Below are 16,852 nucleotides of genomic sequence, written 5' to 3' on the forward strand. Positions count from 1 at the left end.
ACTCTGTTCTCTCCTCCTATCAGAATGTCCCTTGTTAGCACATGGGCACTGCAGCAAAGCTGACTGGCTCCTTGTACTGCTTTTCCTTCCCCCACTCTGAGCTCTGCTGTAGACAGACTGCAAGAGGCTGATATTAGGCTCCATGCACATGAAATACGTTTTTTGAGTGCTTAGAAGCTGTTATTAGCATTTATTCTGCTCCTGGAAGCTGAATAGTGTTATTCTATGTGTCCATGCACACTATTTAGGATAGTAGCATTTTTCAAACTTCAGCATTTAGGAGCAAAAAAAAAATGTTTTTGTAGAGTTTTTGGGAGCATTTTTCTGGCAGACAAAAAAATGCTGAATTCTCCTAAGGCTCCATGCACTCTAGCATTTTTTAAGCACCTAGAAGCTGTTAGCATTTTTTTGGCTCCTAGAAACTAAATAGTGTTATCCTATGTGTTCATGCACACTACTTTAGGCTATTAGCATTTTTTCTATTCAGCGTCTAGGAGCAGAAAAAAAGGTCTTTGTAGAGTTTTTGGAGCTGTTTTCCAGCAGAAAAAAAACCGCTTCAAAATGCTGTTAAATGCTACTAAAATGCTCCTAACAGCTTTTTTCTAGCTTTTTTTCCCCCATTTCCTCTATATGTACTGTAAAAACCCCAGTGTGCATGGAGCCTAAAACTCTCCTAACAGCTTTTTTCTAGCTTTTTTTTTTTACATATATACCGTAAGGGCCAGTTCACACTGTGGAAATGCAGTCCGGATGCGTTTCTGTATGCTCATTTTTTATTTGTTTTTAATGCGGTCTTGATGCGTTCTGATTAAATCCCCCCCTCCTCTCTTTTTATTAAACTTAAATAAGGACATGTGCATTCCAGTGTGTTTTTGGTGTGTTTAGGTGCATTCCAGTGCCTTTTTGGTGCATTTTTGATGCATTTTACTGTGTCCTAGTACAGTTTAGTGCAGAAAAAAATGCAGCGTGTTCTATTTTTTTTTTCTGGAACTGGAACGCACTGGAACTGACCGCACTGGTGTGAACTATACGATTGTAGACCACAGAACCTACTATCAACGATGCAGAAAAAACACACTGGACTGCAGGTGTAGTTCAGTTTGGCCCTTATAACACAAATAAAACACTAACACTCGTACATGCTCCTAAAACGCTACTACAAGCTGGCAAAAAAAAATGCTATTATCAGCATTTTTTTATCGAGCTCTTTTTTCTAGCTTTTTTTTAACTAAAAAATGCTAGTGTGCATGGAGCCTTAAAGTTAGGCACTTACGCTGCTTGCATTTGCATCATACATTTAGACTTTCCTGCCACCCTATAGCAGAAATACTGCCACAGGGTGGCAGGGGTGCACAGAATCACGTATATATATGTGATTTTGCATTTCCGGGTACCTGCACCACCATTGGCGGCCTCACCTGTCGATCACCAGCACCTAGTGATCGCTGTGTATCAGCGACAGGGGAGAGACCTGTATGTAAACAATACAAATCTCTTCCCTGTCAGCTCCTGCACACTGCTTTGTATGGCTCTGCATAGCAGAGCCATGCAAAGCAGTGTGCTTACAGTGAAACACACACACAGTTAACCCTTTGATCGCCAAGATGTTAACCCCTTCCTGCTCAGTGTCTTTAGTACAGTGTCAGTGCTTTTTATTATCACTGATCACTGTATTGGTGTCACTGGGGATGTCAGTAACAGTTAGTCAGCTCCCCCCACTGTCAGAATGCCCACTGCAGTCCCACTATAAGTCGCTGATCGCCGCCATTACTAGTATAAGACAAAAAAATCCCAGTATATATACCGCCAATTGTAGATGCTATAACCTTCATGTAAACCAATTAATTTACGTGTTCTTATCAGTGTCCAGTGGGGGTGCTCCCGGCCATTCTAGCTTTGCGGGGATGGCTGTTGTATAGTACCCTCACTGGTATGATGGGGGTCTGGAAAGCTAGTACCGGGGGGACAGAAACCGGGGAGCGCCACAAGTTAAGCTGGGGCCCTGGGAGTAATTCCCCTGAGAAAACTGGAAGGACCCAGTACCTCCTGATTTGAACGGATCTACCTTGTCTGGCCAGGGGCTGGGAAGGCAGAAAGTCCGCAAACATGGTGCCCCCTGAGTAGTCGCCTCAGGGGTGCTCTGAGTAGCACTTGGGTGTGGGACCCCACGTTGTGAATGAGCATATGGTCACCGCGTTTAAACACTTTTTGCACTGTGCCTCTAGGACCGGGCCTTTTAGCCAAGTCCTGGGCAATTTTTTTGCTACAGGCCTCAGGGCCTGGTCAGTGCACAATTCGGCACAACCACTTTTTTTTATTTTTATAGATTATTTATTTATTTATTTATTCTCACGACACGTTTGTCACTTTTACTTATGTGTGTGTTTTCTTCACATGATGGAGGGTGTGGGTCCTCGGGCCTGCCCTGAAGTCTAGGGGGAGGATGTGTGGCCTTTTGGTTCCTTCCTCCCCTGATCCCTAGGGGGTTTTCTCTTCGGGAGAGCCCCCTGACCAAGTACTGGATGTCCGGCTTCGGCTGGACATAAGGAACGGTGGTCCACCAGGCCTTTTGGCCAGGAGGACCAAATGGGAACCTTGTCCCCGTCAGGAGCTTCGTGCCCCAGGGGATCAGGGTAGTGGTCCAACCCCTTCGGGGGTAGGACAAAGCACACCCCTAAGTGCACTTTTTGTGTGGTGTTTTGCACTTGCACTTTTTTGTGATCACTTACGGGTTTTTCGTTGTAGTTTGCACGTTTGCGGACTTAAAAAAAGAATTAATTTACACGTATTGGGATTTTTTTTAGCAAAGACATGCAACAGAATACATTATGGCCTAAATTTATGACGAAATTAGATTTTTAAAATGTTCTTACTGGACATGTTTAATAGCAAAAAGTAAAAAATATTGTTTTTTTCTCAAAATTGTTAGACTTTTTTTTTTATAGTGCAAAAAATAAAAAACGCAGAGGTGATAAAATACCACCGAAAGAAAGCTCTGTTTGTGGGAAAAAAAGGACATAAATTACATTTGGGTGCAGTGTTGCATGACCGCACAATTGTCAGTTATAGTAAAGCAGCGCCATAATGCCAAAAATGGCCTGGTCAGGAAGGGGGGTAAATCCTCAGGAGGACAAGTGGTTAATGATGTATTAATAATACAATGTTGCATTAATTTGTGTCTTTTACATCTGCCTGGAGTTTGGCTTTAGTTAGTAATATTTGGTATTTGTTCTATTTGTGAAATGTTACTTTCTGTAATAATTTCTGAACATGTTTCAGACTTGACAGACGTGTCCGGCATAGGTGACAGCGACTCCAAACCATCTACATCAGACAATGCTCCTAACCAATCCTTCACCAAAAAATCCATAAGAAAGTGTCTGCATCAAAGCAAGCTGACATTTGTCCATCCCCAGGTATGTAATCAACCTAATATAAATTAACATTGTACAATAAATAGATCAAATGGCTGAAGGATACCACCAATAAACCTCTGACAAACATAAAGGCTGCTTCCAACCAAAATAAAGATTCAAATGAAACTGAAGGAAAAACTTTTTTTTTTTTTTAGTTTTGGATAGAATGGAGGGGATTTTTTATTGCTGGTAACTGTTATCACCAAGAGTGAAAATGAAGAAGCATTCAAATACTTGTTCTGGTGACAACTCACTTTCTGTTAGGACTATAGGGCAGGAAGTGAAGGCAAATCTCCCTATTGTATCCCAGATGTCAAAAAAACTGACAGGGGGTTCACTGTCTCTTATTCTATCCAAGCTAAAAAAGCTTTGGCTTTAAAGTGTATTTCCACTTTTGAAGTCAAATTTGAGAAACCTCCACAATATGTTTGTTATGTGTTTTTTTATTCACACAACTCACCTCAAAATTAATATTTTTTAGGTGTTATGGCAGATTCTAAGACTTTCTAGTCAGTTTCACATTGTCTTTGTCCCCACACTGAGCTATCCTTTATTAACTTACATTACAGGAGGGTGGTTTCTACATTTTTAACTCTTTGTTAGGACAGACAATGTTCAAAGCTAGATTACAGCTGATAAACTCAGTACAGAAAGGGTTAAATATGTTAAACATTACTCCACTGCCCCCTCCTAAACATTACATAGCAGGGAGAGGATGTAAGGATTTTTAGGCAAGCAAAAAGCACTTCAACAGGTAACTATCAATTTTGTTTTGTAATGTATGCTATATTAATGAAAACATTTAACAAATTTGAACTATGTATTACCCCAATTTGGCTGGAAATACACTTTAAGCTTTTGTTTACTGTTTTTTTATCTCATGGAAACTCACACTGACTTCACCACAATACTACAAAAAAAGCCACAATAAAGAGTTTAGTATTTTGAAACCAAAAACCCCCAAAACTCAATGGTTACCAAGGACAGTATAGACACATTTTAAATTGTTGACAATTTACTGTATGTTCTTGCATATGTCAATTTTAACAATGTAAGTCATGTTACATATAAGTCTCGATACCTTAATTATTCCAATTTCAGGCATTGCTTGGATCTGTTGAAGAACATAAGCGTGGATTACCAAAACAACAAGACTCCAGTATCCGAATATGTGAGGGATACACATGTACAGTCAGAGGTATTGCTTTCAGTCCTTGTTCATTGAGATGCTACAGGGGCAATGTACTATTTGTGGTCAGCAAGAAAGGCTTATCTATCTCCTAAGACTGGTCAGTGCTTCACAAATGGCTTTATCGCAGGGTGATCATTTAATATTTCAATGAGTACTTTTCAAATTAATAAAGAATAATCTACATAGTGCAGGGTTTAGGAGTGAGCTACGTACAGAGTGCAGGGTTTAGGAGTGAGCTACGTACAGAGTGCAGGGTTTAGGAGTGAGCTATGTACAGAGTGCAGGGTTTAAGAGTGAGCTATGTACAGAGTGCAGGGTTTAGGAGTGAGCTATGTACAGAGTGCAGGGTTTAGGAGTGAGCTATGTACAAAGTGCAGGGTTTAAGAGTGAGCTACATACAGAGTGCAGGGTTTAGGAGTGAGCTATGTACAGAGTGCAGGGTTTAAGAGTGAGCTACGTACAGAGTGCAGGATTTAGGAGTGAGCTACGTACAGAGTGCAGGATTTAGGAGTGAGCTACGTACAGAGTGCAGGGTTTAAGAGTGAGCTACATACAGAGTGCAGGGTTTAGGAGTGTGCTACGTACAGAGTGCAGGGTTGAGGAGTGAGCTATGTACAGAATGCATAGTTTAGGAATGACCTACGTACAGAGTGCAGGGTTGAGGTGTGAGCTATGTACAGAGTGCAGGATTCTGGACTGTGCTATGTACAGAGTGTAAAGATTAGGAGCCTGCATTTTACAGACAGCAGTGATCAGAAGTGTGTTATGTACAGATTGCAGGGATCAGGAGTGCTTTATGTACAGAGTGCAGGGATCAGGAGTGCACTAAGTACAGAGTGCAGGGATCAGGAGTGCTCTATGTACAGAGTGCAGGGATCAGGAGTGCATTATGTACAGAGTGCAGGGATCAGGAGTGCACTAAGTACAGAGTGCAGGGATCAGGAGTGCTCTATGTACAGAGTGCAGGGATCAGGAGTGCATTATGTACAGAGTGCAGGGATCAGGAGTGCACTAAGTACAGAGTGAAGGGATCAGGAGTGCTCTATGTACAGAGTGCAGGGATCAGGAGTGCGCTATGTACAGAGTTCAGGGACTAGGAGCATGCTATGTACAGAGTTAAGGGTTCAGGAATACCCTATCTACAGAGTGCAGGGTTCATGCATACACTGTGTGCAGAGTGCAGGGACCTGGAGTGCTCTATGTACAGAGTGCAGGGATCAGAGGTGCGATATGTACAGAGTGCAAGGTTTAGTAGTGAGCTACGTACAGAGTGCAGGGTTGAGGAGTGAGCTACGTACAGAGTGCAGGGTTTAGGAGTGAGCTATGTACAGAGTGCAGGATTCTGGAGTGTGCTATGTACAGAGTGTAAAGATTAGGAGCCTGCTTTTTACAGACTGCAGTGATCAGAAGTGTGTTATGTATAGAATGCAGGGATCAGGAGTTTGTTATGTACAAAGTGCAGGGAGCAGGAGTTTGTTATGTACAGAGTGCAGGGATCAGGAGTGCGTTATGTACAGAGTGCAGGGATCAAGAGTGCATTAAGTACAGAGTGCAGGGATCAAGAGTTATAAATAAATAGTGCCGCGCTCCTATTAACTCATATATATATCTCTTACTCCTAGAGGTGCATGAAATTTTATCTATAACAATTCATAAATCTCTGTGACCAATAAATACAGTTATTAAATAAAAATAAAAATAGCAGTAATAAATTAATAGTGAATCACTATGACTAGTGAATCAAGCAAATTATATAAATATAAATAAATCAAGAACCTTCATACATGTGACTGATAACAATTAATCCTAAAATGGTTGTGACTGTGAAAATAAACATATAAATTCAAATCCATATAATCTAAATAAGTGCCCCTCTGATCTACTGTGATCACTCCATTTATATTGTGCAAAAGCATATAAAAGTGTGCACGTGCATATAGTAAAATAATAATATTAAAAGTCTTCCAAAGTAAAGTGCGGTGTGCAGATGGATTCCTTATTCCCTCTCGCCGAGTGCTTAGTGGTCTCCCTATGCGCTCACCTTAATATTTGCCTGAATAAATCCAGGCAAATACGCTTTTAATCCTTCCAGGATTGATGGGATGGGATGATACTCTTATACAGGCTGTTCCAGAAGGTAGGTGTGAATCTATAGGGGTTCTCCTGTTCTCTCCTTTATCCCCTTGTGCAGCTGCTCATGAATAGATATCCTGACCAGCTCTCTAAGGGGTACCCTGCGGTGTGCTTCAGTCAGCTGATCGGTGAGGGTGGTAGACAGCAGGCAGCTGTATTCACGTGGGCTATGCTGGTGGAGGAAACACCATAGAGAGGAGCAGTCAGGACAGATCATACAGGTTATATATATTCATTAAATCGTTACGGTTTGTCAGGCATTTCCAAGCATCTGTCAGTCCTGGTATAAGGAGGATTGGAGAAGGTGATAACCCCAGGAGGGGAATTAGGAGATCCTTAGAGAGCTGGTCAGGATATCTATTCATGAGCAGCTGCACAAGGGGATAAAGGAGAGAACAGGAGAACCCCTATAGATCCACACCTACCTTCTGGAACAGCCTGTATAAGAGTATCATCCCATCCCATCAATCCTGGAAGGATTAAAAGCGTATTTGCCTGGATTTATTCAGGCAAATATTAAGGTGAGCGCATAGGGAGACCACTAAGCACTCGGCGAGAGGGAATAAGGAATCCACCTGCACACCGCACTTTACTTTGGAAGACTTTTGATATTATTATTTTACTATATGCACGTGCACACTTTTATATGCTTTTGCACAATATAAATGGAGTGATCACAGTAGATCAGAGGGGCACTTATTTAGATTATATGGATTTGAATTTATATGTTTATTTTCACAGTCACAACCATTTTAGGATTAATTGTTATCAGTCACATGTATGAAGGTTCTTGATATATTTATATTTATATAATTTGCTTGATTCACTAGTCATAGTGATTCACTATTAATTTATTACTGCTATTTTTATTTTTATTTAATAACTGTATTTATTGGTCACAGAGATTTATGAATTGTTATAGATAAAATTTCATGCACCTCTAGGAGTAAGAGATATATATATGAGTTAATAGGAGCGCGGCACTATTTATTTATAACATTGTATATACACTAGCAAGTGAGTCGGTGCAAGTGCCAGCGCACCAAACACATCATATAAGAGGATAACTATATATTACCCACTGAATACCTCATTTCATAATAGCTCACAAGTATTCACCATTTATATTATTTCACAGGGATCAGGAGTGCTCTATGTACAGAGTGCAGGGATCAGGAGTGTGCTATGTACAGATTGCAGGGACTAGGAGCACGCTATGTACAGAGTTAAGGGTTCAGGAATGCCCTATCTACAGGGTGCAGGGTTCATGAGTACACTATGTGCAGATTGCAGGGACCTGGAGTGCGCTATGTACAGAATGCAGGGATCAGAGGTGCGATATGTACAGAGTGCAAGGTTTAAGAGTGCGCTACATACCGATTGCAGGGTTCAGAAGTGTGCTATGTACAGAGTGCTGAGTTCAAAGGAAAGAGTTAATAATGGACAGTGCAGTCTCCATCCAGTCAGGTTATTTGGAAAAGGGAGGATAAGAGAGGAGCAGGAAAGTGCCTTGTCATCCCAGGCAATGGGGCTATGTGCTTCTATTGATGCACACAGTGTAGGGAGACACAGCTCTAGGCCCTGCATGCAAGGATGGATTTATAGCCTTCATGGCCCTAGCTTAAACTAGAAAATTAGACAAGGATTTAAGGAAAAGAAGTTGTATACGTAGCAAGTAATTACACCAACTGCTGATTCTACTTAAAACACAAGGGTTTAATATCACTCTAATTGTTTATTTTACCATTGACAGTCAGGTAACTAAGCTGGGGTGAAAGCTTTCAGAACGGTGTCCTCATATCTATGTGCCTCTGTCACACAGGCAGTTTGATGCCTAATTTATTCCCACTTTTGGGAGAGAATCTACCAAGTTTTAATGGGGTATCAAGGACTTGGATCTGCAATCCCACCATCAAGGACAATATTCATCCAAGAACAGTGTACTTCTCATTTTGGATAGGGCTGGGAAGAGTTTTTATTACTTTCTGCGTCCCTACTGGGGAGATCTAACCTCACTCTTTGTCTTGGCGATCATAGTTTTAAAATAATTTGCTTTAAAAAAGGCCTGGATTGTTTCTTAGATACACAGAATATAACTGGATACTAACATTTATAGGTAAAGTTCATCCAGGGAATATCTGATTGCCTCTCAGGGGATCAGGAAGGCATTTTTTCCCCTGCAGGAGCAAATTGGATCATGCTTTGCTGTTTTTTTTGCCTTCCTCTGGATCAACTGTGGGTATAGGATTATAACTTTTTTTTTTTAATGGTTGAACTGGATGGATTTTTGTCTTTTTTCAGCCAGACTCACTATGTAAATAAATTAAACTATATAGTTACTGGAAGAAAAGGTGATGGGTTGTCACCAGAACAGGAGTAGAGGCGATATTGTCCAATGAGGAAACCTGTGCTGGTGACAAGGATCAAAAAGTGGGTGTCAGAAGGCTGGCTCTGTGAAATATGTGACACAGCAGTGTCAATCACTAGGGCATAGTGACTACTGTTATCGAATTCTATGAAGTAAATGTGAGGGGATCTTCACAAAGTAAGTTTTCAAACTTTATTATATTACATTTTGACCATTATTTGCTCAAGGCGTTAATGGTTAATGGTTTTATGATGGCAGACTTTCATGACTTTATGATGGCAGTTCCACTTTATGTCCTCCTTCTACCTCCCTCTTTTGAACATTTTTATTTTTTGGGAGAGAGAAGGTTGTAACTAGTTTTGTTTCCAGTTCGATAGCCTAGTTGATTCCACCCGCAGTTTGGTCCCCCCTCCCTGCCTGTAACCATTCTGAGACACGATGCAGGTCCCAGTAGGCTGCAGGACCATTCACACAGCGTTGCTTGTGAATGTCCAGTGGGAAGCCGGCTGTGAAGCCACAAGGAGTCACAGCTGGATTCTTACATTAAAATGATATTAAAGGCTTTTTTTTTTAAAATAGCAAATATATCATACTTGCCTGCCCTGTGGTTTTGCACAGAACAGTAACAATCTTCCTCTTTTCAGGCATCCCGCCGGTGCTCCTGACCCCTCTCTCCTGCCAAGTGCCCCGATAACAAGCAGCTTGCTATGGAGTTACTTGAGCAGGCTCACTCCTGAGCCACTGCTCTGTCTATTCATTCAGACACAGAGCGCAGCTGAGCCCTGCCCCCACTCTCTCCTCATTGGTGCACCAGCTGTGATTGACAGAAGTGGCAGCCAATGGCTCCCACTGCTGTCTCAGCCAATGAGCCAATGAGAAGGGAGAAACCCCATAGAGTCACTGCTGCTGTGCACATTTCTGCATTGAGATGGGGCTCAGGTAAGTATTATGGGGAGGCTGCTGCACAGAATACATAAAGGTAAAAAGCCTTGAGCCTTTACAACCACTTTAAACATGCTGGAGCAGGGGACCTAAAGATGGCAAAGAACCTGCCCAGGTACAGAAAGCACTGGATCCTTGGACAGGTAAGTGTCCTTTTATTAAAAGTCAGCAGCTACAGTATTTGTAGCTGCATGCTGTTTTTTATTTTTTTTTCAAAAAAGCTGAAAAACCTTGTTAAAGAGTAACTCTACTTTTGTTGAGAAAAAAACATTCCCCTCTGGGTGATCTATGTACATTGCAAGGATTTGCTGCAGATTCCTACTTTTTGTTATTGTGAAAAAGTAGCTGTTTGTTTGTCGGTGTCCATGTGGAAAGTGAATCTGTATGGGAGTGATTTTATAATTATCAATCAGCTGCTGCACCTGCAGGGCTCTAATGCAGAAAACTGCAAGGCCTGCATCCTTTTGGATGTGATTTCCCTTTGGGAGTATCTCACCAAAAATGACATATTTGTTGCAGGGATGCCAAAAATCTGATTTGTATCTTGGTGCAGACTTCTAGGAAAACCAGTAAGCCAATCACTCAAGCAGGAAATAACATTTCTGGGGGGCATCTGAGTAGATTTCTGGGGGGCATCTGAGTATGTTTTGTACACCATTCGAGTACAAAATGTCTCCAGGTTGCCATATTGCATTGCATTTTACAGAAAATTACAACACTGCAGATTGAAAAGGAAAAATAATTGTTAATAACATTCAATTGTATATGCTATATTATTATTATCATTTTTTTTTTGCTATTTTTTTTCCCAGGAAAGTAGAACTACCCTTTAAGCTTGACAGCTCATTCATAGAATTCACAGTTACACCATCCTTCTTATCTGCAGTTATCAGCTGGTATAACTTGACTATTCATTCTACAGGAAGATGTAACAGAAAACGAACATACGCCTTCTCATTGCGGTCTGCCTGGGTTACGTGTCTTTGACTCATGAGTCTTTGATGTTTATCTCAGAATCTAATGGCTTCAAGACAGACTCCAGACACGACAAACTAAAAATCAATACAGTACCTAAATTTGATTTGACTTTAGTCTGCTTTTCTTCTGTTCTGCAGCTTTCAGACTAACAGAGGGAGGGCCAGTACTAGGAGTCAAGTTGGTGTGCTGCAGGCACATGTGCTGACCAGGGGCATATTTGCCACAAGGCAGACAAGGAATTTGCCTTGGGCGGCATTTTTCAAGGGGGCCATGCAGGGGAAGAAGGGACGCTGGTTCACCTGGGCATCAGGGCAGGGCTGCAGAACAGAGTGATGGGAAGCAGCCGTGAGACTCTTGGAAGGGAGCCGCTGTGATGTTGAGTCTCTCAGGGGCCGGGGGGGGGTTGACAGCAGGGGGAAGCACAAATTCTAAATACACTCCTAGTGCTGACAAGGAATACACTGACAGGAAGAGAGAGCAGAGAGAGTGGAAGCATGAGCTGCTACTCCTTTACAGTCCAATCAAAGGCTGGGGGGACGGAGGTAACCATTCTGTGCAGTGAGGAAAAGAACAGGCAGGATACCTGGCAAGGCTGGTTAAATCTCAGGACTCTGTATACAGAAATACTAATTTGTTAGCAGGTGAAACAGTGTATATATATATATATATATATATATATATACAGTGGGGCAAAAAAGTGTTTAGTCAGCCACCAATTGTGCAAGTTCTCCCACTTAAAAAGATGAGAGAGGCCTGTAATTGGTATCATAGGTAGACCTCAACTATGAGAGACAAAATGAGAAAAAAAATCCAGACAATCACATTGACTGATTTGGAAAGAATCTATTTGCAAATTATGGTGGAAAATAAGTATTTGGTCACCTACAAACAAGTAAGATTTCTGGCTCTCACAGACCTGTACCTTCTTCTTTAAGAGGCTCCTCTGTCCTGCACTCATTACCTGTATCAATGGCACCTGTTTGAACTTGTTATCAGTATAAAAGACACCTGTCCACAACCTCAAACAGTCACACTCCAAACTCCACTATGGTAAAGACCAAAGAGCTGTCAAAGGACACCAGAAACAAAATTGTAGACCTGCACCAGGCTGGGAAGACTGAATCTGCAATAGGCAAGCAGCTTGGTGTGAACAAATCAACTGTGGGAGCAATAATTAGAAAATGGAAGACATACAAGACCACTTATAATCTCCCTCGATCTGGGGCTCCACGCAAGATCTCACCCCGTGATTACAAGAACGGTGAGCGAACGGTGAGCAAAAATCCCAGGACCACACGGGGGGACCTAGTGAATGACCTGCAGAGAGCTGGGACCAACGTAACAAAGGCTACCATCAGTAACACACTACGCCGCCAGGGACTCAGATCCTGCAGTGCCAGATGTGTCCCCCTGTTTAAGCCAGTACATGTCTGGGCCCATCTGAAGTTTGCTAGAGAGCATTTGGATGATCCAGAAGAGGATTGGGAGAATGTCATATGGTCAGATGAAACCAAAATAGAACTGTTTGGTAGAAACCGAACTCGCCATGTTTGGAGGAGAGAGAATGCTGAGTTGCATCCAAAGAACACTATACCTACTGTGAAGCATGGGGGTGGCAACATCATGCTTTGGGGCTGTTTCTCCACAAAGGGACCAGGACGACTGATCCATGTACAGGACAGATTGAATGGGGCCATGTATCGTGAGATTTTGAGTGCAAACCTCCTTCCATCAGCAAGGGCATTGAAGATGAAATGTGGCTGGGTCTTCCAACATGACAATGATCCCAAACATACCACCTGGGCAACGAAGGAGTGGCTTCGTAAGAAGCATTTCAAGGTCCTGGAGTGGCCTAGCCAGTCTCCAGATCTCAACCCCATAGAAAACCTTTGGAGGGAGTTGAAAGTCTGTGTTGCCCAGCGACAGCCCCAAAACATCACTGCTCTAGAGGAGATCTGCATGGAGGAATGGGCCAACATACCAGCAACAGTGTGTGCCAACCTTGTGAAGATTTACAGGAAACGTTTGACCTCTTTCATTGCCAACAAAGGATATATAACAAAGTATTGAGATGAACTTTTGATATTGACCAAATACTTCTTTTCCACCATAATTTGCAAATAAATTCTTTCCAAATCAGCCAATGTGATTGTCTGGATTTTTTTTCTCATTTTGTCTCTCATAGTTGAAGTCTACCTATGATGCCAATTACAGGCCTCTCTCATCTTTTTAAGTGGGAGAACTTGCACAATTGGTGGCTGACTAAATACTTTTTTGCCCCACTGTATTATACACACTATATCGCCAGAAGTATTGGGGTCCCTGCCTTTACACGCACATGGACTTTAATGGCATCCCAGTCTTAGTCTGTAGGGTTCAATATTGAGTTGGCCCACCCTTTGCAGCTATAACAGCTTCAGCTCTTCCGGGAAGGCTGTCCACGAGGTTTAGGAGGGTGTCTATGGGAATGTTTGACCATTCTTCCAGAAGTGCATTTGTGAGGTTAGGCACTGATGTCGGACGAGAAGGCCTGGCTAACAGTCTCTAATTCATCCCAAAGGTGTTCTGCCGGGTTGAGGTCAGGTCAGTCAAGTTCCTCCACCCCAAACTCGCTCATCTATGTTTTTATGGACCTTGCTTTGTGCACTGGTGCGCAGTCATGTTGGAACAGGAAGGGGCCATCCCCAAACTGTTCACATAAAGTTGGGAGCATGAAATTGTCCAAAATGTCTTGGTATTCTGAAGCCTTAAGTGTTCCCTTCACTGGAACTAAGGGGCCAAGCCCAAGCCCTGAAAAACACCCCCACACCATAATCCCCCCTCCACCAAACTTTACACTTGGCACAATGCAGTCAGGCAAGTACCATCCTCCTGGCAACTGCCAAACCCAGATATGTACATCAGCTTGCGAGACAGAGAAGCTTGGATGCAGCTGCTCGGCCATGGAAACCCATTCCATGAAGCTCTCTACGCACTGTTGTTGTGCTAATCTGAAGGCCACAAAATGTTTGGAGATCTTTAGCTTTTGAGTCTGCAGAGAGTTGGCAACGTCTGCGCACTGTGCGCTTCAGCATACACTGACCCCGCTCTGTCATTTTATGTGGCCTACCACTTTGTTATAATACCACTAACAGTTGACAGTGGAATATTTAGTAGCAAGGAAATGTCACGGATGGACTGATTGCACAGGTGGCAACCTATCACTGTACCATGCTTGAACTCACTGAGCTCCTGAGAGCGACCCATTCTTTCACAAATGTTTGTAGAAGCAGTCTGCATGCCTAGGTGCTTGGTTTTATACACCTGTGGCCATGGAGGTGATTGGACCACCTGAATCCAATGATTTGGAGGGGGGTCCCAGTACTTTTGGCAATATAGTGTGTGTATGTAGTGTCAAGGGTAGCAATGGCAACCCCACCCCATGCTCCAGGGCGGCCCCCTGTCACAATCTGTTTTGCACTTGGACGGTGGGGGAGGCATATACAGGAACTCCTCTCCATTTCACTCCTGCAACCACTGAAATCTGGCTTCTCCTCCTCTCCCTCCTGCCAGCATTCAGTGCCTGCAGGAGGAAAATGCTCATTACAATTTTTAAAATAAAAAAAATTTAATTTTGAACCATTTCATTTTATTGTGGCCCCTGACTGGTTACCAAATCACTTAAAGGATAAGGTACCCTTTCATAACATGTTACATGTTACACCCATATTCAGGGTGTAACATGTAACATGTTGTGAATAGACTGGCCCCTGCTTCCCCCCACTCCCCCGCTTTGACAGCTAGCAGGGGATCTTCTCTACCCGGTAGCTATCAAAATAAAAAAAAAAACACGGCCATGCGGGCTCCGGCCGCGTCACTTATTCACAGTGTTCTTTGAATGATAAACAGCAGCCTTAATGACTTTTGGCTTGAAGTGCTCAATACACTACCACAGCACTGTGGAGCACCGTGGTAGTTCATTGATTCTTCTTGTCAGTATATCTACTTGCCTCTACATCCTGTTCAGGCAAGAAGATATACTGACAGGTCTGCAGGAGACCTGCATGGCACCAGCAGTTTTCTCCTGCAACAAAATATAATAAATGCACATTTTGTTACCTGCAAAAAATGTGCATTTATTATTTTCTAGCAAAAGGTGACTTTATCCTTTACGTGGCCCTCGCTCTTCAAAAGGTTGAGCGTGCCTGGTTTACACAGTTGGCTGTTAGTCTATAGACTTTTTTAACTTTGCTGCAATGTCTATAGACTGACAGCCAACTGTATCTGAAAAAAACTGTAGTAGTGTCTGAGACCCAGGGGAGGACTGACAACTCATGGGGCCTCCGGGCAATAGGGGATCATGGGGCCCCTGTGTCCTTGCCCAAACTCAAAAAAGCCTATGAAAAAGGTACCAGGGGCATCTCATGGGGCCCCCTACTGACCCCGGGCCCTCGGGCAGCGCCTGAGTTTCCAAATGGTCAGTCCGCCCCTGCTGAGACCCATAATACTGACTCTGTGTTTTGGTAAATTTGGTTGATTAGCAGTAAATTGCTGGGCCCAATTTGCACAAATCTTGATTGGATGTCTAATTCTAAATAAGAATGCTTGCTAAAGGTTCCCCCCACCTTCACAACAAGCGAGGATTTATGCTTGCTCAGTGTGAACATTTGCAGTATATTACAAAGATCATTCATTTGTTATATCTTGAATGATCCGGCAACCAATCATCAATCTCTGTCGGTAGCTTTGGTTTACCTCTCTATATATACAGTTGCATGCTTAAAGCCCAACTCCAGGATAAATGCAATGTAGTATACACTGTTACATACCCTGTTTCCCCAAAAATAAGACCTACCCCAAAAATAGGACCTAGTACTATTTTTGGGATTTGCATAAGTATAAGACTTACCCTGAAAATAAGACCTAGTTGTGATCAGAGCTTTTTTCCAGCTGGAACGTGGCGGAACGCGGTTCTGCCGTCTCTGGCACTGGCCCTGTGCACACCAATATCTACTGTCTCTTATAACACAGAAACGCTAGTGACAGTCCCTCGTGTAAGTGACAGCACCATCCGCTCCCACAGAGCCTTCCTACCTCTGTACTCACTGTGGGATAGGGAAGGAACAGATATCTGTGGGCACAGTGTGTTGCGGGGCGGGGCGGGGAATCTCCTCCTGCAGCCTAATGCATGGAAGCTGATGCCCCGGGGGTGATCGCAGGCCAGTGTGGAAGAGGTCTAGAAGTGAGTGAGTGCGCTTGGTGCACTGTGTGGGAAGATAGGATGCAAAGCGGGAGTTACTATAGAGAGGGGCCGGCTGCTGACAGCTGTGTTTTGCAAAGATAGCTAACCATATGAGGGCAGTGGAGGGGGAAGGAGGGATGTGCAAAGGTGAGCTGCAGTCAGGTGTTGCAGAGGTAAATTGACAGGTGAGTTGCAGACAGGGTGCATAGGTGAGCTGCAGCTGGGGGGTGCAGAGCTGAGCTAAGTTGCAACCAACCTCTGCACCCACCGGCCACAGCTTGCCTCTGCACCCCCTGGCCACAGCTCACCTCTGCATCCCCTGTCCGCAGCTTACCCCTGCACCACCTGCACCCTGTCTGTGGCTCATCTCTGCACCTTTTCTGAAACTCACCTGTCAATTCACCTCTGCAACACCTGACTGCAGATCACAACTGTCATCAGCCGGCCCTCTCTATAGTAACCCTCATCCACAACTGTCTGCAGCTCACCTCTGCACCCCCTGTCCACACCTGTACATTAAAAAAATAAGACCTACCCCGAAAATAAGACCTAGTGTGTTTTTTTAAGCCAAAAAAATATAAGACAGTGTCTTATTTTCAGGG

The 16,852-nt window shown here is 43.2% G+C and overlaps 1 protein-coding gene across 1 annotated transcript in view; it reads left to right on the top strand.

Moving 5' to 3' along the window:
- The window catches only part of CDC20B (cell division cycle 20B), a 79,509-nt gene that overhangs the window by 42,604 nt on the left and 20,053 nt on the right, over window positions 1–16,852 (top strand). The window contains exons 4-5 of the mRNA XM_089688042.1: window positions 3,280–3,416; window positions 4,518–4,614. Of these exons, the coding sequence (XP_089544168.1) occupies window positions 3,280–3,416; window positions 4,518–4,614 (234 nt within the window). The remainder of the gene's footprint in view (window positions 1–3,279; window positions 3,417–4,517; window positions 4,615–16,852) is intronic.

The sequence above is a fragment of the Staurois parvus genome, unplaced genomic scaffold (assembly GCF_062004578.1).
Source record: "Staurois parvus isolate SC_StPar_1 unplaced genomic scaffold, SC_StPar_1.0 ptg000445l, whole genome shotgun sequence".
NCBI lineage: Eukaryota > Metazoa > Chordata > Amphibia > Anura > Ranidae > Staurois > Staurois parvus.